Source organism: Lipotes vexillifer, unplaced genomic scaffold (assembly GCF_000442215.2).
Source record: "Lipotes vexillifer unplaced genomic scaffold, Lipotes_vexillifer_v1.1 scaffold251, whole genome shotgun sequence".
In the NCBI taxonomy this organism is placed as follows: domain Eukaryota; kingdom Metazoa; phylum Chordata; class Mammalia; order Artiodactyla; family Lipotidae; genus Lipotes; species Lipotes vexillifer.
This window is the reverse complement of record NW_006770868.1, coordinates 1,659,326-1,683,232: the sequence shown is the minus strand read 5'-3', so window position 1 is coordinate 1,683,232 and position 23,907 is coordinate 1,659,326. Positions and strand designations below refer to the sequence as shown.

The 23,907-nt window shown below is 43.0% G+C and overlaps 1 protein-coding gene across 2 annotated transcripts in view; it reads left to right on the top strand.

Annotated features, from left to right (window-relative positions):
• The first annotated feature begins 973 nt into the window (after positions 1-973).
• PTPN1 (protein tyrosine phosphatase non-receptor type 1) overlaps positions 974-23,907 on the top strand; it is a 69,259-nt gene continuing 46,325 nt past the window's right edge. For both annotated transcript variants that reach the window (XM_007446380.1, XM_007446381.1), the window contains exon 1: positions 974-1,207. In XM_007446380.1, coding sequence (XP_007446442.1) covers positions 1,145-1,207 — 63 coding nt within the window. In that variant the 5' untranslated portion in view covers positions 974-1,144. The remainder of the gene's footprint in view (positions 1,208-23,907) is intronic.

Here is a 23,907-nt window from a genome sequence, read left to right as displayed (position 1 = left end):
GATTAAATGAGAAAATGTACTTGGAATGCCAGGCACAGTGCCTGCCACAAGCACTCAAGGAATGAGCTGGAATTCAACACCGCTGCTCTGGGTAGGCTTGAGATGGGAAGAGTGAACAGAGATGATTCTGTCCTCTAGGGTCTCTGACCCCATGGAGTTCACAATCTTCATATAATGTGCCCGACCCAAAAGTGAATGGCTTAAAGTACAACCTGCAGGAAAACCACCTGACCAGCCCTTCTCATGTGTGCTCCAAGGACCACAGGTATAGAATTAGCTGGGGTTGCTGGTAAAAAATACAGATTCCTGTATCCGAATCCTTTGGAAGTCGGCCCAGAAATCTGCCATTATTCAACACTAATGCACCATGGAATTTGTGCTCCACTGAGTCCATTCTGAGCAGGACTTCCTTGCTATTTTGAGAAATATTAAAAATCATTCCAAGACCCCAATCCATTCATTTCTGCAGTGCCCAGGATAGGAGACCCCAAACGCAAAGTATATTCAGAGAGTAGTGGGCCTTCCCCAGCAGCCTGGTAAATCATGAAGCTCTTAAGTTTCACGAAAAAAGGGCGGACATCTGGCCAGAGGCGGGAGCCTAGAAGGGGAGCATGTAACCCCACCCCCGCCCCCCCCTTGGAGCACTGAGGCCTGGGCCCTGGCGCTGCAAGAAAGATGCATGACTGCTTCAAGGTCACTCTGTGACTCAACGGACCGCGTCGATGCTTGAATTCAAGATCGATGGCACCCCGGCAAACCCACGCGCCGTGGGCGGGGCTCCCGGGGTCGCCTAGGCAACGGGCGCGCGCCACGCCCAAGCCCGTAGACCGGGATGGGAGGGGAGGAGGAAGGGCACGCTGCAAGATGTCTTCCCCCAGCACCTCCCCCGGCTCCGCCCCGCGGAACTGCTAGCCGACATTCCTGAGCGCTGATTGGTCCTTCCGCTTGAGGGGCGGAGCCCGCGGCAGCGCGGTGCGTACTTCCGGCTGCCGGGTTGACATGAAGAAACAGCGGAGGCTAGGGCGGCGGTAGCGGCGAGAGTCGCGGCTTGCAGCGGGACTAAGTGCGGAGAGCGCGACGCGGCCTAGAGCGGCAGAAGGCACAGTGGGCCGAGGAGGAGGCGCAGCAGCCCCCCTGGCCCGCCATGGAGATGGAAAAGGAGTTCGAGCAGATCGACAAGGCTGGGAGCTGGGCGGCCATTTACCAGGTGCGGGAGCGCCCCAGAGCGCGGCAGGCCCTTCGCTTAGGCCTAGCGAACCTTCCCCTCAGACCCCCAGGCCCCGCTCTCCCTCTGGGTCCCTCCCTCCGCCTGGGCCCTGCTCCGTGAGGATTCGATCCGACGGCGGCAGAGGCCAGTCGCCTCTCTCTTTGTCCCCCGGGTGGGCCTGCGTCTCTCCCCGGCCTCGCAGTCCCCTTTGATCCCCCACCTACCTCACATCCTCCAGCCCGGGTGACCTCTCAAGCCTGGAAGCCGCCAGTCTCTGCTCTCAGCGCGAAGCCTCGCACCCCGACCCCCTGCTTGTCCACTCTTTGTCCCCTGGGGTGGATAGAACCCCCCCACTACTTCCTTTCTAGACTGGACCACCCCAGGCTGTCTTCCTTTGTCTCCCCGGGGGAAAGGGTTACTCCCCCCTCCCTCCTTTACATTTCCTTTCTCCTGGTCTCTGTGCGTCGAGTCCCAAGGATGACAGTCCCTTCCCCCTTCCTGTTCATTCATTTAATGGATCTGAATTGACGTGCCTCTTCCGTGCTAGGCGCTGCTGAGGCGCTGGAGGTAATGTTTGCTGAACAAGACAGGCAAGATGCTATCCCCCGTGAGCTTAGGGTCGAATAGGGCAGTCCAACACATAAGCAGACAATTTCAGATGGGGACAAGTGCTATGAAGAAAACAAAACATAACGGGGTAGAGAGTGATTTCAGGGAAGATGCCTGCCTCAGAGAAGGGGATCAGGGAAGATCTGTCAGAGGAAGAGATACTTGCTCTGTGAGCTAAGCCCTGAGAGTAGCAGGCTAAAAAGAGCTTTCCAGCCAGGAGGTCTGGAGTACCCACTCCACTGGGGCCAGAATGTTACCCCGTGTCAGGCAGGCAACAGGGGAGGTTGACGTTTTTACTCTCTCTAAAATAGCATCTTTCTCTCGATGAGCATCTTATCCTTTGGTCATGGTTGAGATGATGGTGTCTTCCCGGTCCTCATCTCCTTGTGGGTTATGGTGATTCATAAATAGAAAGTTCGGAAGGTAGGGTCTCTCACGTATCTCTACATCATCAGATTAAAAAAATGAAGAGGTCTGCTTTCACAAGAGCTAAATCCTCTGAAGAAAATATGTGCTCCCGATTAAATGTCATCGCGGGGGTTGTGAGGATTAACCAAAACCACACTCGGTATTTTAAATAAACAACGTACAGAATAGAGAGATGTTGTTACTTGTGTAAAGGGAGAAGGCTGTTTTCGGCTTATAGGCTCAAAAGGCAAATTGTGAGATCCATCAGCTGGTAGTATTAAAATCTATTTTGAGCTCCACTTAAAAAGGAAAAAAGCTTTAAGTAGTTCTTTGGTATGCTTGACTAACAAAAGCCTTTTTTTGGCAGGCTTGGTTTCATGTGGATTTTCATCAAGCTTATTTGACAGGATTCTTTTTACTTGCACTGTAATGTATATTAGCTTCTGATAGACTAATGTTTATAACAACTCTAATCTGTATAAGTATGATCGATCAATATATAAAATTTGTATTCCGTGTCTAGTCTCTCTGAGTTAATTGAATGAATCCCACTAGTGACTTTGAGAATGTGTAGACAAATTTTCTGCATCAGATTGAATACAGTGGAGTCTAAAGTGGTCTTTGAAAAAATTCTTGGTCTGAAGTGTTGGAGTTGATAATGATATACCCCATCACAAGTAGGGGTGGCCTCCAGGAGGTACTGGGGAGAATCTTTTATACTGAAGCTGACTCAGTTGGCAACAGCAAATTCATATTATAAAAAGTCCTTGTTTGAATTTGATTACTTACAGTTTTAGGGAGGAGTGGGAGACCTTTCACCCAAGCACTGTAAAAACTATGTTAAGCAAGTCACCAGCATGCAGCATGGTCTTCAGTTAATTTCCCTCATTGTTCTTATGTTTGTCTACCACCTTGGAACCCCAGGAGTTGGTGGAGATTGCTGTATGTTGAGATTTCTCTAGATGCTTAATCGATTGCCACATTTCTAGAGGCGGTTTCTTTTATCTTAGAGAATTATCCACTGTGGGCTTTCTCACCTCTGCAGTACAGATATTTTTCTTTTACAAAATCTGAATCAGACGCTCTTTTCCTTCTTGATGTTAAAAGTGGCAAACTCTGGCATTTTTTAAAAAATGTAGAGTTCAAATGACCTTGAGTCTAAAGTGGCAGATTTTCCAAAGTGTGTGTCAATTTACGAAAACCATTATTTTTCAGGAATTCAAAGAAATGTGTTTATGGTGGGTAGAAAATGGAAGTTAAAAAAATTAATATTTTGTAGCCCGTCACAATGAAGGCAGCCTTATACAGAGTCATTTTGAGCTTGCTTAGTCTATTGTGATTTTTTAAATAATATGTAATTTTTGCTTAACATTTTGTAAACAAAGCAGTGCAGTTATTTCTCACTATACTAACTTCTAACTAGAACAAAAAGATGTAAAAACTTGGAAACAATTGGGAAAAGAACAAAGGACGAAGCAGACTTTTGAATGCCGAGGATTGAGGCGGCTTAGAAAACAAATGTTTCAGGGGAAGATTCTCTCCTAGCTCAATTTGATAAAGTGAGCGTAACTGTTTATATAGTTGTTAATGCTAATAGATAGCATAGATACTAATAAGCATTTAGGTCTATAAAAAGTCAGCTTTGATAGCATGTGTAGATGGCTTTAAAAAATTGTTTTCTATCATTTAAATGATTGTATGTCTGGTTTGAAAAGTGGAAGTAATACTTAGCAAGCCTGGAGTGCCCAAAAGAGAAGAGAGAACACAGATAGGGCAAAGGGATTGGTTTTTGGAGCTAGAATGAGAGAAGAGAGGGCTTGAATGAATGAAAATAGGAAAAACTACCCTCCATTTGTAGTGTAAGGTTTGGGTCAGGTGTTTCGCCATTTCTCTCGTCTCTAATTCTTTGATTCTCTGACACTGTTCACTAATTTTCAGTATGAATGATTTGATTGTTTCAGATAAAGGAGATTGCAACAATAGCTTGTGACTTGAAGGCAAGATTTATTCTATGTTAGAGGCAGGCTTTGTAATACGGGCCACGCTTCCAATTGACATTTGTTTTTATAGCTGCTTTCATTATGAAATACGATCTAATGCCTGACTAGGTTAAAACCATGTTATAACAATAATTCACTAAAATTCCTTACTGCTGTATACAGCTTATTTTGTTACAGTCCAAGATGAATATTAAAATTTCCCAGTAATTTTTATATAAATACTGTTCCCTTCAGAGAAAAACTGTGTTTTGTGCAGAGGAGAAAGATCTATACACTATGGCTCACTTCACTTAAAAAAAAGAAAGACAAACGGAAGTGACATGGAGAGGATGGGAAGCTCTAGTCATCTTGAGTGACCCATTAGATCTAAATGTTCTTGTGTAGCCCTGGTTTGAGTGAACTAAATTTAGGTGTCTGATCACCACTTTGGAAATGGTGCAAAGACGTTTGTAATTGTCTGGACTCAGATTAACTGGGGGCACAAGTAGAAATAGTGGAGGGAAGAACTTTTTGCTATCATTATTTGTTTGACATCACCGGCATATTTATAGGAATACTTTGGTTCTTTTGGAAGTACATCATAAACTATATCAGATGGTTCTGAAGAGTCAGCTGGGGGTAATGGTAATGCAGATGATTTTCGGTTGCCAGTTATCTACCATTGGGCTCCAAGGCCCCTCCAGTGCATTTTGCTTTTTTTTTTTTGGCTGCGCTGCGCTGCATGCGGGATCTTAGTTCCCCTACCAGGGATCGAACCCATGCCCCCCTGCATTGGAAGCATGGAGTCTTAACCACTGGACTGCCAGGGAAGTCCCTGCATTTTGCATTTTAGCACGAATAGCTCCCCCAAACCTATTTTAAAAATGCCTGGTATTGGGTAGTGTAATTGAATGTATACTGAATTTCATGATAGAAATAAATTTTAAAATTTCCTGTAGGGGTTTTGTCAGACTCTTAACTACTGAAATAACTGTGCCTTTTCTTTTTTCCCTTTTCTCTTTTTTTTGAGTTGTCTATTTTCTGATCTTTTAGATGGCAGAATCCTTTTGACTGTTTTTGTCTTATGCTGTGCTTTTAATTGCAGGTACTTTTTCATAAGCCAGCCTGAGCTCATGTGTATTTTGCACAAGCTGGCGTCCCTCCCTACAGTGTTTGTGTTAATTTGTTCATGGTAACCAACTAATACTGACTACAAATAGTCTGGGCATGTTTCTTTGTACTGCCCATGTTTAGGAAAAGGGGAAGTCCAGCAGGGTCATTGTGTCCAAGACAATGTAGTTTGGTACCAGTCATTTGGTGCATGTTTTGAATATCCAGGAGTGCTGGGGACTTTGGAATGGTTCTTGATTCCCTCTACCACATCTCATTGATTGGTCACTATAATGTCCTTCCTACCATCCCAGTGGTCTAGGTTCTCAAATTTTGCTTATAATCCTGCTGTCATTTCTGGTTTCACATTACAGAAATTGGTGAGACCAGAAGCATATTAATAAGGTCCCTCAACAATCTCTCCACATCTCCCCCCTGCCCCACTGTGTATATTCTTCACATTATCACTAGAGTAATTGTGTTAAAAACAGACCTGAGTCTGTCACTCCTCTGTTTACTTCTATGCTTTCATTTATGTGTAAGGTCCAAGCTCCTTGGCATGGCAGCCAGGTTCCAGCCATCCCCTCCTGTGTACCTTTTATTCTAGCCACACTAGAAGGTGCAGTGTTCTCCAGACTCATCCTTCTCTTTTCATTCCTCTGTACTTTAGCTCAACACTTTGTTTAGGCTGCCTTTCCCACTCATTCTGGCTTGCGCCTCCCAGCTCAAATGTGTGCCCCCTTGCACTAGATTTTGGCTCTCTCACTTGTGTGCTTACATACACTTTCATACCTATCTCTTTTAAAGCCCTGCTCTCATGGAGCTGTTCCTTTGTATCCGGGTCCATCTACTGTAGGGTCCAAACTATGGAAGTCACCTCTTCCATATTTCTCATTCATCTTGGTGTCCTCTGCACCGCACACAAAGTGCCTAAGAAATGTTGGGGTTGAATTGATTGTCAGCACTTTGCCCCAGGCCCTTACATTAGAAAGACAAGTCACAGTTCCCAACTCCCATTCTGGGGGAGGAGGAATGGTAGACACAAAAAGATTAGCCTGCATTAGTACTAATAGCAGAGGCCACTCTCAGAGAAAACCAGTACAATTTGAGCCAGGGCTTGATGAGGCAGTTTGGTATTGCCTGCTGTGGTGGCTTGGAAGAAAAGCTTGGATGCTTACCCAGTAGCAAACTCAGTTTATTTCACAGGAACTTTAAATTTAACAACAAATTTGTACTTGGCCTGAGGCGAACTTAATAGGAAACTTGGAGGTGATCTATCTGTCTCTCTAAGAATTATTGAATTACTCTGTTCTCATCACTCTTGACTTGTTCTCACATGCCTCCTAGAAGGGCTTTGTATGTAGCTGGTTTGTAAAATATTTTTTGACTGTGGGATTAAAAATATGGTTCTCCATAAAGTAACAACCCTTATAAAACCTGTGATTTCTTTTCAGAGTATAAATGGTAAAGGCAAACATTTTTGGCCTTGATCAGATCACCCTTCTGGCCAAGAGAGTAACTTAATCTTTTGCTTTTTCTCTAGTTAGCTCTAACACTAACTAGGCTGAATGGGTCCCTTCCTTTCTTTGGCTTCAGTCCCTTCCTGTGTAAAAATGATCCTTGACTAACTGATCACTAAGTTCTCGTCAAGTAATGAAAGTCTTTAATGCGCTCACAAAGAGAGTTTGATGTTCCTGAAGTAATCCTTGTAACCACTGCTGTGGTTACTCAATTTTGTAAGGTGCGTGGGTGTCGGTGGGTACAGTTAGGCTCAAAAATGTGTAAGAGTTTTGTGACTATAGTTAAAGATTCAAAAGAATTGAATCTTTTTTTTCCCAAGAGGTATTGAACATTTTTAATAAGTTGGGTTCATTTGGTTTAGTAATGTGGGAAAACGAGTGGCACTGACATATGAGTTATGCTTGCAGTTTTTCTCTGAGTAGCAATTGGGTGGTTTTTCCTGTAAAGATAGAGGAACTGATTCTCGAGAATTTACGAAAGATTCAACCCCAGCTAGGTACACAAAGAGTAGCTGCCCTTTATGTTGTAATTTTAGAAAGAAACCAACATCTGGTCTAAACCTCATTTGAAGAGCAGGATAGTATACACAGCTGCCGTGTTTGAGAAGAAAGTACCTAAGGCTCCAGCATTTTAGAAATAATGCTTCACTTTGCAGAAGTGGGCTTCATAGTTTCCTAGCTGCTGCCCTCTCCTTCCTCAAGGCAGCTTGACGTATCACAAGGGTCTTACTGACAGTTTTGTAAACTTTGAATATCTGAAAGCTAGGAACAAGACCATTTCCCGTGGAAGATTTTTTTCCCCCAAAATAAATAGCCAAAGAAAAGTCAAGCCCCCCCCCCCAAATCAGTTGATCTTCGGAATGTAGTACAAGTCACACTGCAGACAAAAATAACTACTGATAAATGATTTTCAGTTTTTTGTTTTTTTAAATTTGTGACCTGATTCAATTTGCAGTTTTGAATGCTTATGATTCTACCAACGCTGTTTGTAAAGTTTTACGGATACCCCGTGGTAATTAGATAGAATTGGTGCTTAAGAAGTTCTACAGCATGGAATCACAAAATAAACGTGGCTTCTTAGCAAAGGGACACTTAAGGTCCATATTTTTCTCTGGAAAATGTACATATTCCCTACTACTCTTAATCTAGTAGTGTGCCATGAAATTCTGAGTTCTTATTGAGGGTTAACTGCTTGTTGAGGCAAACCTTTGGGCTCGAGTGGACTTGTGTCCTAGGCTTCTTTCTCTTTTACTTGCAGAGCTTTCTTCCCAAAGACTGATTGAGGCACGTTTTCTTTTACAGATGAAGAAGGAAAAGCCTCGGCTGTGTTTGTGGCTTTTGTGGGCAAGCGACACCACTTGCAGAGATAAGATGAGCGTAGCAAAACTAGGTTTCCAAAACTGTGTTTTTTAAATTTATTCGTTAGTGATTAGAGAAGGAAAACTCCCTTATTATCTCTGTTACTGTTATGAAACATTTTTCCCCCGACTTTTTTTTTTTCTGACCTAATGGCTTCGTTACTGGTGCATCTCTTCGTTTTGAAGAATCTCATTTAAAAAAATGCCACGCTAAGTTCCAGGGAACAGCTTAGCTAGTTTTTATTCTGATGAGTACTGATTACTCAGAGAATTATACAATATTGTGAATTGCTTACAGGAAGGTGAACATCAAGTAATTACTCCAAGTAGTTGGAATCCTCCAAAGAACAGGGGGTTACTTAAAAATGTCTGCGCATGAAATCACTTCTGAATATAACTTCACTCAAGAGAACAAATAGGCAAGCTGCATTTAGCATAATACGGTAAATTAGCTTTAAATTCCCTCGGTACTTAAACATTTGTCACTGTTATATTTATCTCTTTTAGATTTTGTATTGCTTCACTATTCAAATAGTCAGGGCTGAGTTTGCTTCTACAAGAATAAAGGCAAAGTATGCCTAACAGCGTCATAAATATTTGTGTGGCTCACTTTTGCACAGAGAAAAGAGGCCTCTAAGAAGATATTCAGGGGTCTTTCAGAGGGAGGATACTTTGTTTTGTGTTTTTTGTTGTTCTTGTTGTTTTGCTTTATTTTTACCCTGATTCAGAACGTTATTTTGACAGCATCTTAGAGTTAAGAGCATTGCCATTATTGTTCTCCACCATCTGGATACCACCTCCCAGTTGCCAGGGTCTTTTGGATCATCCTCGGAGGTGGGGTGAGGGGATGAAGCAGAGTGGTGCAATATCAGGAAGTTGCATTAAGCCACATCAGGTTGACAGGCACAAAGCCACATTTCTGGAGCAATCCCCAGTACACCGGGTGATATGGCCATGATTGAGGGTTAGCTGGTCCACATCTCCCATGAACCATCCTTGAGAATCCACATACCCATGATGTGCTGCGTTTTAATGGGTCCTTTATGTACCTATCATGGTACCATTTCTAAGTGTATTTAAATATTCCTTCATGTCCCACTAACAGTTTTTCTTAATATATCCCAGGAATATTAGTGTCATTAGCAGTATTTTATTTCATTTGTTCTTGTCATAGTACCCAGGTCTGCTACTGTCCCTTGTTTTTCTGCTTACTGATAGGAATGCTTTTTAGAGTTTTAGTATTGAAGAGTGCACAGTAGCAGTTGGTAGGTTTTATACTCATCGTTTCTTAACCACTCGTTTCCATCCTTTTTGAGCTTGAAGTTTCCCCAGAAAACTTATCAAAAATGTAGTCATCACGCAGAGAGAATCATGGTAAAAGTAGTTGAAGATTAACAAACTAGGACCTTTTTTTTTTTGCATGAACCCCCATTTGTCAACTAAGCTTCCTTTTGCAACATGTTCCACTACTTTATGACAAAAACTTTTGTGTTTCCCAACAGCCTTTGTTCATTGGAAGATGTTGCTTTTGGAAGTAGGAAATAAACGGCTTGAGGAGATGGAGGCAAGCTTTGGTCTGAAGTAGGAGTCTGGTATGTCCCTAGCTCTCTGTGAGAAGCGCATTTGGAGATGGGTGTGGTCCATCATCTGAAATTTCCTATCCTCAGTTTGAGGAGGTGGTTACCATTCTAACCACTTAAGAACTGCATGGTACATGCTATTTTATTTACAGGGCAAAACTTAGCTCTAATGGTTTCCCTTGTACTTGCCTTCAAATTAATAAAATGTCATTCTTTGGTAATGTTTACATGCCAGAAGGAAGAAAGGATACAGCTGAAGTTAAAGGATTAAATTGGCATCACACCTTTAGTTTTGTAAATGCTTTTAATGTTTGATTTTTGTAGGTTGATCATAAGGAAGTGATAAGTATGTTAGGTTATTTGTGGTTTGAGCTAATTTTAGTCTCTTGTTCACAGCTTGCTTTATATCCTTTGACATTTGCTTTCTAGAAAGACAAATTTTGAATGTAGGACTTAGTTTATATTCTACACTTGGCTACATTTCAAAAAAATATTTTCTCAGTACTTTGGTAGTTGGACACTTTGAAACATAGTAACATTCTTTTAAAAATCATTGATTCCTTTGCTTAGTGATGTCTCTACTTTTCCAGCAAGTAAATTAGATTCTTTCATAGAGGCTTGGAACTCTTGCTGTAAGCCAGTGGCTAAAAGGGTATGATTGATACTAGAGGATTTTTAAAAGAGTCTGACTGACCCTGAGACGTACTGAAGCAAGGCTTTGATTGGCTGCATATAGGAAACCTTCCCCACCCTGTCCCCTTAGTTGATAGAGCCTTTTACTCATAAAGGCTGGGTCTTTGTCTCAAGGCTTTAGTCCCAGGCTGCCCTGCTACCCACCCTTAACCAACTCCCCCGAACATACATCCCCACCCAGGGACTTGTGAGGTGATGGAAGAAGAGGACAGGGTTTGGGTTCTGGGTCTGCCTTCGACTGTTGTGGGACCTTGAAGGTGGTAACATTCAGGATCTGTAAAATGTGGTGATTAGACCAGATAGCCTTACAACATGACTGGAATCTAACATCCTACACCTACGTGGTCACACGAGGAGCCAGGAGACTGGGGCAACTTTGCTGGAGAAATGGGGGCTTCACGTCCCACTCATGCTAGATTTGGTAGCCATATATGTTCCATGATCCCCCTTATCTAAAAGTGAGACAGAACTTTAAATTTTCATATTAACTCAAATCAAAACTTTAAAAATCCATTATGTCCTTAAAAAGAATAAAACACCCTGTGTGGGCATAAATCCATTATTTTATAAAATGACTGAATGCCACATTGATGAATGCAGTTTCCTTTGAAATTCTTCTCGTGTCTAAAGAGGATTATTGGGTTTTGTAATTGGACTAAAATCTCCCATTCAAGGGAGAAAGGCACAGTCTGATCCATGTTCTACCCTCATTCATAATAAAACCCAATAACAGCTAACTTTTATTGAATTCTGTTATGTGCCCCAGGCACTGCGCAAAGTGCTTTACATGCAGTACCATTTATTACACACCATAAATTGGTCTTTAATAGCAGGAAATGTTTTGGGAGGATAATTAGGTGTCAGAGCCTCCATGTTCTTCTTTGCCTGAGGTCTCCCATGTCCTGGACCCAGCTTTACAACGGCACTGTGGCCGTGCTCACACTGATACACAACTGCAGGGACAAGGAATTGTGCTTCGCTTCCTGGTTGATTAGCACACAGGAAGAGAGAGTTTGTAGATTTTGACCCTTGCCCATATTTCTGACCTCTTACCTAGATGTCACAAGTTGGCCACCCAGTTATGTTTTGCTTGGTCCACACAGTGCTTTAAAAAAAAAAAGAGGAGTTTAAACTTTTGTCATTATTGATAAATCAGGAGAAATCACATACAAATCTGGATTTCTGGCTTCTCTTGAAAAATCTGAAGGTCGCACGGCCTGAGCCCACCGTGGCAGTGGTCTGCTGATCTGAGGGGCACGTGTGTATTCTTCTCCCCAGCGGGTCCCCCTGTCCTCGCTCATATGATCTACCCAGCCATTGGACGCACTTGAGTTTGTAGCCTCTACTCCAGACTGGGATTTTTTCTTGGAATTGTTTATTAGCATTAGAATTAAGGTGATTTTAAAAAGACGTTTAGGCTTGTAAGTAGTTGGTGTACTATCATTAGATAAAATCAAAGCAAAGGAAGACTAGCTGGAGATATGGTGGCTAGTGTGAAAATGCCTGAGGAGGGAGTGCCCTTGACATTAAAATCCGGGATAAAATCATTAGCCAGGTGCTTCTTTCCTTTCTGCCCTTCCCCCTTCCCTTGTCATCCTTATCCCCTTTCTGCTATTTTGAGGAAGTTGGAAGCTGCCACCATCTTTTTCCACCTCGAGCAACTGAGTGTGACTGTATTTTTGTCCCATGTTCAGTTATTTCCACGAACTATTTTTGATGACCAACTTGAAAATTAAATTGGACGGTCAATATGGGACTTGACAAGAAGAATGACTTTTGCTCAAATACGTTTGCACTGAAAAATCTAAGAAGTAGTGTTTTTAATGACCTGCTTTGTGACCTGGTTATAGGAATGATACCATTTGTCATGTGTCTCAGTTCATGATTAGATGGCTTCTCCACCTTATCCCCTCTATCAAGGGATGAAATCAATGATAGCCATGATTGGGGGGAAAATATATATATGTATGTATATATGTTACAAAGAATATGTGTGAAAGGTTGCTGTCCCTGTTTAGCAACAGAAGTACGTGTTATATTGTAGGAGATGCTATTCCTTTGATCCCTCTTGAACATCTCTTCTTCCATAGAGGTATATTATATATGACAAATTAGAACAAGCAATAGATAGGGAAGATTCTTTACCATTATAAAACAATCAGGATCCTTGTTCTGAGTTTTGTACCTTTTCCCCTCCTAAAGCTGAATCCCAGGAGGACAAAACCAACTCAGTGTTTTAGCACTCCTGAACTGTGTGACATGATGGCATTGGCCATTTAATACTTTTTTGTATATATGAAATTAAAATCAATAACTGGAGATCAATTTCTCCATGAAGCTTTTCATCTCCCCCTTTATTTCCTCTTCTGCTCTGCAATGGTAAGCTCCTTTCAGGCAGAGTCCGTTCACTCATTCAGGTTCATGAGCTAGGGCCCGGGCTCTCGTAGGCAGTGAGGGTAAGCGGTGAGCAAGAAAGACACAGTTGGTCCTTGCTGTTAAGAAGCTTAACAGTGCAGCCAGCAAAGGGGTTGGGTAGAGACAGTCCCAGTTCAGAGTGATGAGAGCTCTCATAGGCGTAGGCCTGGGTACTTGCAGACACTGAGGAAGAGGCATTTGGGAGAAGGAAAAGCAAGCGGAAGACCTGTCAGGTAAAGATAGTCTATAAAAGTAATATCTAAGTGGAGATTCCAAGGGCAGGCAGGAGTGAGCCCCTTATGTTCTCTAGTCCCCTAATCTGGGTTCAGGCCTCCTTGCCCTTCTCTGTTCATGTTAAGTGTTAAATTACCTAAGCTTGAAAGCATGGGAGCATATTTAACTTTCTTCCTCTTTGTTCTTAACCCTCCGCCTCCCATCCACCCCTTGCCCCTCCACAATTCATATGCATTGTCTCTCTTTCTCTTAATATATATTTTTTTCCTCTCTCCCTTGCCATTACTTCTCACCTTGACTGTGATAATGGCCTCAGAATCCTTCTAATAGAGTGGCTTAGTGAAGGCTACAGCATGTCATTGACCTCATGTTGCCGCCGTGTAGTGGTCACCTGTGTAGGTGTCTTCTCTGGCAGGATGATGTTTGTGTTATTGTCTGTGCGTTAATGGTGTTAACGGACAGTGCGTTACACTTAGTAGGCAGGTAGTACAGTATTGATTGCAATGAAGTGATAGCTTTTATATAAATAGTTTTATTTTTATTATCCAGGTATTTATGCAGATACTCTTCAGTCGGTACAAAAAGCAGAATTATCTTTTATGACACAAAATGTTTTTTATAAAGAGTTTAAGTATAAGCCTGACTCAGTAAGTACAAATGGAAAATATGTGGCTATCCCCCTGATTTGCAGATGACACTATAAGAAGAAAGGTCTCATTTATTCATTGTGAATTTTAAAGGATATTTTTAATGGTGTTAGCTGGCTTATCCCATTATGTGGTCTGTTCATTAGCAGTTCTCTATACATAGACGGCTTTGTTCGAGTGAGTCTTTCAAGTCAAGTACCTTGTAAAATAACTTAAGTTTACTGATAATTTATCCTAGTTTTAAATGACTAACTGATAGGCTTTAATTTTTAGGCATTTTAACATTTTTGGTTATGATTACATATTCTGTGACTTTGTGATTTAAACACAAAACTTATCATCTTGAGTAATTCTGAATGAGTTGCTGATCGCTGCCTGTTTTCCGTTCACATACTTACTAAACTCGTTCCTTGCTGTGTCGGAGCAGTCAGACTTGGATATCTGCAAACCATTAAGGTTGTGTGACTTCTTTTTTCCCTTTTCTAATTCTGGTTTTGAAGATCATGTGTGGAAGTAGTACTGGATTCGATATTTTAAAGAATAATTGTTGATTACTAGTCATTACAGATTTGAAAAGGGAAGAGATTTTCTTATCAATGGAGGACAAAGTAGAGTAAAAGAAGCTTTGACTATTTTTCCTTCACTGGTGAAGGAGGATGTTTCAATGTGGCTTCTGTTTTTGTTTTTCCTCCTTCCGGTTTTATTTTGGAGTCATTTACATGTCACTGAATGGATACTATAGAACATCCATAGCAGAAATAGATGTATGGAGTAGAAAAACAAGAGTTCACAGGCCTCTCAACAGAGTCACTAAACATAGCTTTTTTTTTTTTTAATTTATTTTTGGCTGCGTTGGGTCTTCGTTGCTGCGCATGGGCTTTCTCTAGTTGCAGCGAGAGGCTACTCTTTGTTGCGGTGCACAGGCTTCTCATTGTGGTGGCTTCTCTTTTTGCAGAGCACAGGCTCTAGGTGCGTGGGCTTCAGTAGTCGTGGCACACAGGCTCAGTAGTCATGGGGCACAGGCTTAGTTGCTCCGCGGCATGTGGGATCTTCCCGGACCAGGGCTCGAACCTGTGTCCCCTGCATTAGCAGGCGGATTCTTAACCACTGCACCACCAGGGAAGCCCTAAACATAGCTATTAAATGGACAGAATATTGCAGGGGGGAAGCAACCGTTTTTAAGATGGAAGTGAATAAGAAAGCATTATAAAAATAGATCCTTAATAGAAGTCCAAACTCTGGATAAGACCCTGGTTCACTGATTATGCTTTGTCTTAGGATTGGAGGGAGGTGTAGATGTGCGTGTGTTGGGGGTGGGAGTATGAATCTTAGAGAGGATTCCAGCAGGCATTCCCAGTCAATAAATTGCCTTTGGGGGAATTGTTTAATTACTTGCCTGTATTATGCTGGTCATATTTTAAGTGGGCCCCTCTGCATCCCTCCCTCTCCCCTTAATTTACCTGGCTCGCAATGTCTCCTCTTTTCTACAGCTGCTGTCGCCCCTGGGCCACGTCAGTGTTCCCTTGGGCAGTCCATCCACCATGCTCACCTCCTCCCCTGGAAATTTCATGTCCCTCTCCTTTTGCCGTCTCCTTCCCATAGGGCACACCCTGGCCCTTGGGATCTTTTCTGTCTTTGCCATCTCATTAGACTCAGACCTTTCACTCTCCAGTCACAGCCTCCTGTGCTTCCACACTCCCTCACTCAGTTACTTCCCTCATCTGGGTTTACTCCTACAGCCAGATTTCCAGCTGCTCCTTTCCAGCGCCAGTCCTCCCTTCCCTTCTTATGCGGCCGGTCAGTCCCTTGAAATGCTGCCTCTCCAATATCCCCGTGTAGCCCTTCTGCCCATCTTCTTTTTTTTTTTTTTTAATTTATTTAATTTATTTTTATTTTTGGCTGCGTTTGGTCTTTGTTGCTGTGTGCGGGCTTTGTCTGGTTGCGGCGAGCGGGCACTACTCTTTGTTGCGGTGGCTTCTCTTGTTGCAGAGCACAGGCTCTAGGCGCGCAGGCTTCAATAGTTGTGGCACGCGGGCTCAGTAGTTGTGGCTCGCGGGCTCTAGAGCGCAGCCTCAGCAGTTGTGGTGCACGGGCTTAGTTGCTCCATGGCATGTGGGATCTTCCCGGACCAGGGCTCAAACCCGTGTCCCCTGCACTGGCAGGCGGATTCTTAACCACTGCGCCACCAGGGAAGCCCCTGCCCATCTTCTTGCCATCAGCATACCAGACCAGCTCTACCTGGACCAGGCCAGCCACCAGCTTTTCTCTTCTTGGACCTACGCCCGTAGGTGCTGCTGGAGAAAAATCTCCTGGTTTTGCAGATTGAACCACTAGAAGGAAATCAGGTCAGTAACCTCAGATCTGTCTCCCTCAGCTCCTGGCTGTCAGATCTGAAGTTTGCCTGTCATCCATTCTGCCTCATTTCTCTCACAAGGAAAAAGGAGCCTTTGTTCCTGTCGAAGGCAGCCTTATATCTGTGCTCTTCATACCTTCCCATCCCACCTGTTCAAGGCGTCTTGCACCAACAGCTTAGTGTTTCTTTTTAGGTATGTGTCCTTAGCCCTCCCTCTATGTTACCATCTTTCTTGAACCATTTAAACATTTTCAGGCTTATTCCGGCTGCGACTCCCCCTCTAGTCACTGCTCTCCAGCTGAAATGTTTGAAATAAATAGGTCACTGCGTCCATTGTTCACCTCCCAGTCACTCCTCGACTGAGGGAAGCTAGGCTCCACCCTGCCACGCCACTAAAATAATTCTTCATTGGGTCACTGTTAGCTTTCTTGTTGCTAAAGCCAATGGATTCTTTGCATCCTTATCATAACACCATTTAACATGGTCGACCTCTATTTGCTTCTTGAATATTCTCTAACCGCAGTTTCCATAACTCTCCCTTTTCCTTTTTCTTTCCTTTTATATATTCTCCTTTTCTAGCTAGTTAGTCCCAGGTCTCACTCTTGGGCTTCTCTGCTCATCTGCTGGGGGTCTCCCTATGCTGCCACTTTCATCTGACTCTGTTCTTCTTAGGCTGTTTCAGTTGTTCACCCAGAGGTAGTAACAGCCTTTGAATTCAGAGTGGGCTCATAGACATTCTTGTACTCTGGTGTAGCTTCCAGAACACTTTTCGTTCCTGAAATGTAAGGCTCCCTGTCTCCTACAGGGCCTTTGCGTATACTGTTTCCTCTGCCTGGAACATTCTCCCTCACTAGTTCTTTTTTTTTTTTTTTTTGCGTTACGTGGGCCTCTCACCTCTGTGGCCTCTCCCGCTGCGGAGCACAGGCTCCGGGCGCGCAAGGTCAGCGGCCATGGCTCACGGGCCCAGCCGCCCCCGCGGCATGTGGGATCTTCCCAGACCGGGGCACGAACCCGTGTCCCCTGCATCGGCAGGCGGACTCTCAACCACTGCGCCACCAGGGAAGCCCATCCCTCACTAGTTCTTGTTCTTCCTTCCAGGTCCATCTTAGGCATCCTCTTTTAGGATGCTTTCTCAAATTTCCCCAGATAGGTGCCTCTTACAGGTCTTCCCATGGCCCCTGTACTTGCACTTTCATAGCACCTTTTGTGATTATACTGTAAGGATATTCATTGTTCCGTAGTTGCCTGTTTACTTACCTATTGCCAAGTTACCTATCTTAAAAGGGGCAGGATTGTTTTTGTCTGAGTCATTTCTGTCTCTTTGATCCAATATAGTGCCTGGCATATAAAAGTACCCAATAGGTAGTTCCTGAATGAGTAGATGAGCTATGCTCTTTGGCTTCATGAATTGGAAACTGGTTGATAGGGAGGCATTGAATTTATAGTATTGTGCAAACCATGTGTTACTGACCCCCCATCAACTTAGCACACATTTTGTTTTCTCTCTCACCCTTTATATTATGTGTGGAACAACCTCCTCTCTCATTGAAATTAGAAGCCCTTCTGAGCGGGAACTGTGTGTCATTCTTGGTGTCTCCCTCCAGTGCCTTGAACGTAGCTGAACTTCATTTCAGTGGGCCTAATCCCAGATAGATAGACACATATACACATATACAGTAAGTCCCCTACATACGAGTGAGTTCCGTTCTGAGAGCACATTCGTAAGTCCAATTTGTTTGTAAGTCCAACAGAGTTAGCCTAGGTACCAACTAACACAATCGGCTGTATAGTACTGTACTGTAATAGGTTTATAATACTTTCCACACAAATAATACATAAAAAACAAACACAAAAAATAAAGAAAACATTTTTAATCTTACAGTACAGTACCTTGAAAAGTACAGTAGTACAATGCAACAGCTGGCATATAGGGGCTGGCATTGAGTGATAAGGCAAGAAGAGTTACTGACTGGAGGAGGGAGAGGAAGTGGAAGATGGTAGAGCTGAAGGATCGTCAGCAATAGGAGACGGAGGGCAAGCTGCAGTTTCACTCAGGCCTTACGTGATTGGACATGCAAACGCACGTTCGCATCTTCGGAAGTTCGCAGCTTGAAGGTTCATATGTCAGGGACTTACTGTGTACACTCAGTGGAACTAAGTCTCATCTGTAACCCATCCTTGTCTTCCTCAGCTGGTCCTGCTTCGGGGCCGTGCACAGCCCATGCCACTCTGGAGGGGCAATTTCCCTGTGGTTTCTTAGTTCTTGTGTTCCAGCATGCTGGCCAAGTATGAGAGACGTCAGCGGTATGAGAGTCTCCCTCATTGAAACTTCATAGGTTTGGTAGCTGGGACTGACCAGTGCTGACAGGAAATAGAGGCATTTATTAAAAGCCAGAGTTGTCAACTTGCAGGATGCAGAGCTCTTGTTAGCATATGATTTTATGGTTGGTTTGGTGCTCCTGTATAAAAGTAAAGAACTGGATAAAAATGGCAGGAGCATGCTTGGGTCTCTAAAGTTAGATCCTTTTTCCTAAGTAATTTGCCTTTAGAGTTTCATTTGTTTGGAATTTCCTGAGATTTTGATCTTGCTAGAAAGTTTCCAGCAAAACAAAATTCTGGGCAGGTGAAGCATGTGCATGTGAAACGAAATCATTGCTTTTGTTTTCAACTCTTTTCTTAACGTATTATCCTTGGTTCAGCCCTGAAGGTTATTCTATTTTTTGTGGATCTCAACTTTTCTCTCATCTTCTGGTTCTTACAAAATGAGCAGTATTGTTTGAATGGAGAAGAGGAGGAGAGGAATAAAAATAAATGTAACAGCTTTGTTCTTGCCTAGGCAGGCTTGGCTTTATATTAGTAGCTTGGAGCATAATGACATGTCTAGTCCGGTGAAGAAGGGATATTTCGGGTTGGTTTGGCTTCTTGTGGATTTGATTTTTTTTTAAAGGTTTGTCTTTTAAACCAGAATTTTTCTGTGAATGTAATCAAATTTAGATAAACGCACTTAGTTTCACAATTTGCAGGGCACATTTCTGTTACCTGTGTTAAACACAAGTCATTGTGGTGAATGACTTGGGTCAGGGTTGTTTCTCAAATGAACTGAGATCTGGCATGATTAAGTGGTCACAGAGCAGACCTGTAACCCAAGAGAATTCTTTTCTTCCCGATTCAGTGTCCCTTCCTCCAGACGTGCTGCTTTCCTGGAGCCCTAGGAATGCCTTTCATCAGAGTAGCCGTGATTGAACGAATAGAGGTTTCCTGTTGGACTGCAGCGCTCACCTGCCTTCATTCTGTTCATCTCAGAGCAGAGGTTCTGGATCCTCAGTGTTACTTACTGAGATTTTTTTAAACATAAAAGTGCCTTTAACAAGTTTGAAGGCCGGAGGTAGAACAGTTGAGAACAAAGTAGAAATAGTGTTAAAGACAGAGTTGTTGGCAGGAGTCTTGAGAAACGTGTTGAAGATAGTATGGGAAGCAGTTAGCATTTATATTCCAGTGTGTTGGTTTCAGACCTACTTGTATGGTCCCCGTATTGTAGTCTGTGTGTTACCGAGTCCCCACCCACCATCATCCTCTTTGTCTTGCTCTCCCGCATCCTTGCTTCCCCTCCTCACCACCCTCTCCCACCATGGCCACCACAACCACCACTAGCAATTACCAACATGTTGGATCTTGAGGCTGCTTCCCTATAAGGATGTGGGGCAAGTGGGGTTGGCCATTGACGTCATTACCGAGCTCTGTGGGCTCTCTCACTGTGTGCCTCGTGACGTTTGATTGGCTGCAAACTAGCAATAAACTGCTTCTTCTGCTATCTAATCTGTAGTTGCTTTCTATCTCTGTATTTAAGGGTACATCTATAATCTACCAATGCCAGTTGAAGAGGATAGATGATAGAAACAACCGTATGCTTAAGCAAGTTGGGAGAGATGCTAATAGACAGCCAGAAAACTACAACAGCCTGTAAAACAGAACAGGCTCAGTTTGTGGCAGAATTTTGTGTTCAAGAGTTTTGTTTTTTGTTTGATTTTTAATATGCCTGTTTTGTCCTTTTTAAATTGATAGTCTTCAGATAAAAAGCTACAGCCAGTCTTGTGTGTCATGGAGTCCCTGGCTGTGAGGCTCAAAGTCTATTACTATCCAGAGTGTCCCCTTAACTCTCTTTGGGTCAGTTCATGGGAACAATGTTCAGATGGACTTTTCTGGCCGGCAGAGAGTCAACTGGTAACCAAGCATGAAAGTACAGACAGTCCCTAATACATACATGTGTCTGCTTCAAAAGGTTGAAAGTTGGTTGTCTGGGACTCTGAACATATTTTCTGTCGAATCAGTGCTATGAATGGTGGTTAAGTTCCAAGCTTACCCTGGTACCTATTTAATCTGCAGTATACCTGAAGTATTCCTATTAATATCGTATGTGATTTTCCCATATAATTATTATATATGTTGATGATTACTATATATAATATTTAATATTATACATAATAGTGATTTTATGAATAAAAACCATTCTGGGTTCCATCTGGGGGGTAGTGTGTGTGTGTGTGTGTGTGTGTATGTGGGGGGGTGGCTATAGGTGTGTATTAATACATCCCCTCCTCATGCAGCCTTGCCACTGGAAGTGGTTTTTCTTCTCACCTCCAAGTAATATGGACTCATGGATTTTGGAGGAGAGGCTGGATTCAAGGATGCAGCGGGTAGGTTAGAGCCATGAGGAATAGATTAGGCTGGCATTTCTGGGGGTAGAGAACAATGACAGCTCCCAGGACACTTCTTGGGCCTGGCTGTCTCTTCATTACCCCCTTTTGTCTTCTTCCGGGGTCCCCAGACATTGACCTTTTTTTCCTTGCTTATCGTTTTTTTTGCTTGGTTACCATTTTTTTTTTGCTTGGACCAGGGTTTTTGCCTCTGGTCTACAACTGAATTTTCTATCAGGGTCTCCTGCTTTTGAAATAAATATATAGTCTTTTTGAGGTTTTCAAAATTAAATGTTGTGGCAGAGTTATCACATGTTAATTTTGCTGTGAGAAATTGTAGAATCCCAGGTGACTGATCTTTATGATCTTTATAAACTGCACCTGTATTTCCATTTCATTCTCCTGTGTTATATATCACATTGCAGAAAATAATAGCTTTTATAATTAATACTGCCTCCCTTGATTACATTTCTTGTCTAAGATTTGTTTTCAGATAAGACCTTTTCATGACAGTACACAAAACCCTACAGCGCACTTCCTACTTAAATCCTCTGAAACTGTCCACAGCAGTATTTCAGAGTCCAAAATGACTTCTTCCAGGAGACTGGATAAACCTTTGGGTAGGTGATCTCTGTGGTCTCTTATGACTTGATTTGTGCTTCACCTGGTACAAAGAAATCTTTTAGGGTAAGGACAGGCTGCATTAGCTGGTCATAGCAAATGGGACCTCGGAGAGCATCTGAATGGCACAGCAGGCCTGGCCCTGGCAGCCTTGTGATAAAAGGGTTTGCCTCCAGGGCCATCATCTCCCATAAATATCACATTCCCCTCCCTGAACCCACAGGCACCCAAGTTGCACCTCATTTTTGTCCTCAACCAAGCACTGCTGAGATGCTGAGGCATTGGGCTCTTAGCTGATGGCGATAGTTGGTCTGGGTGTTTCCATTTAGCAGTTTGCTGCTTTTAAACTGGCTTGTGGAAAGCTGCAGGGCTGGAGGTTCCCTGGTAGTTCATGTTTGGCTTTTTGTCCCTCACTTGACAGCTGCTATTTCACTTCTCAGCAGAAAGGGGCACTGTGCCCACCCAAGCCCACCCAGAAAGGAAAGTGTGATGTACCACTTCTGAAAGGTTCAGTCTGGCATCATTGTAAACAAGAAGGTGGGTCAGGTGGGGCTGGAGGTGGAACGTGGCTGCTCCCCAGAACTACAGATTGTTCTACAAGTGCATTCTGGCCTAGTGTGATGAAAGTTTCTGGCATTTTATTCCCCTTAATAATCGTGAGCACAGAAGGGGTAGGGGGAGTGGGGTTGTCTGGCTATAGAAGCGGTCATATTAAACAGCACTTTCCGGTTTTAGCAAGTTTTATCCAAATGAGACTTCAGATTTTCTCTCTCTAATTTACTGGCAGTTCTTCTGAAAATGTCTAATTATTTTGCCAGAAAATCACTCAAGCACTTAAGCCTTTTTTTTTTTAACCTGTGCAAATATGTTACATTCTTTTAAAATACATCAGATAGAAATGGGAACCCATAAGATTTTATATATTTTCTAATGCATTCTTTTTATATTAAATAGGTTTCTGTAGACTTTCTCATGCTTTTGTTTAGAGGATGTATTTTGTAATGTAGAGCACGGCTTTACCTTGCCTTGTAAGCTTGATATATTTTTTTAACCACCCAGCATTTTTTTTCCTGTATTGTGAAATCCACTGAATAATTATAAAATCAGTAGACACTTGTTTACAAGTTAATATGTGTATCTGTCCTTAGTTGCACTAACTCAAAAACTAAAGTAACCTTCAGTTCTTTGATTTAACCTTACATCCAACTGATTGCCAAGTCCTCCAACTTCATTCTTGAAATGTGCATCTGAACCTCTTTCCTTCTTTCCTCATCCTCTTCCCTTGTCTCCATTCAGGCCTTCCTCATCTCTGGCCTTTTATGGTCACCTTCAGCTGGATCAGGCTCTTTGTTTCCACCCTGTCTTTCATGGGACAAGAAGTGATATCCCTGTCCTACTTGAAAACTTCCAGTGTCTCCCCGTTGCTGGGACTGTAGTCTCCTGATTCCTTGGCCTCACCTAACACAGGTGCTTAAAGCAGGTCTGGGTAAGGGTGTTGGTTTAGCTCTGCTGACCAGCACCCCTGCCCCACCCCTTCCCTGCACATTCCAGACTGGGTTGTCATTGGTGCTGTATCTTCTGTCTGCTGAGCGGCCACCATTCACCCTCCTTTCAGCTCACAGGCCCTGCCTCAGTGGAGTACGTGCCTCCCGCCCCCGACACTGAGCTGACTTTTCTGTTAAGTTCCCTTTTTTTGTTGTTCTATGGGAAATACTAACATGCTTTCTCTGTTACCTCTATAGCTGAATGTATTAATTTTCCCTAATTCACCTGAGGAATCCATCTCTCTAGGGGAAAATTAGGATTTGGTTACAGGAAGAAAGCCACTGAGAAAACGTATTCTGCTTCTGACATGCCAAATAGCATTTTTTGCAGTGTGCTGTTCCTTTTTAACACTTAATAATATTTTATGGGTTTCCCTGGTGGCGCAGTGGTTGAGAATCTGCCTGCCAATGCAGGGGACACGGTTTCAAGCCTTGGTCTGGGAAGATCCCACATGCCGCAGAGCAACTAGGCCCGTGAGCCACAACTACTGAGCCTGCGCGTCTGGAGCGTGTGCTCCGCAACAAGAGAGGCCGCGACAGTGAGAGGCCTGCGCACTGCGATGAAGAGTGGCCCCCGCTTGATGCAACTAGAGAAAGCCCTCGCACAGAAATGAAGACCCAACACAGCCAAAAAAAATAATAATAATAATAATAATATTTTATATGAATTACTATTTTAATTCTGTTGCTTATATATTATTTTCTTCTTTGCTAGAATGTGAACCCTCTGAGAATATGAGATCATGTCTTTTAGATCTTCGTATCCTCAGTACTGAGTGTACTGTAGTGTCTGGCCTAGTGGCACCTTGCGGACTTGTATCATGCGCTCATTTAACCTTGCTTAAACTATACATACTGCCACAAGCAAAAAAGAGAAATTCCTTTAAATACCACATTGTCCTATCAGACCACATCTTGATAATCCTCTGTAGGGA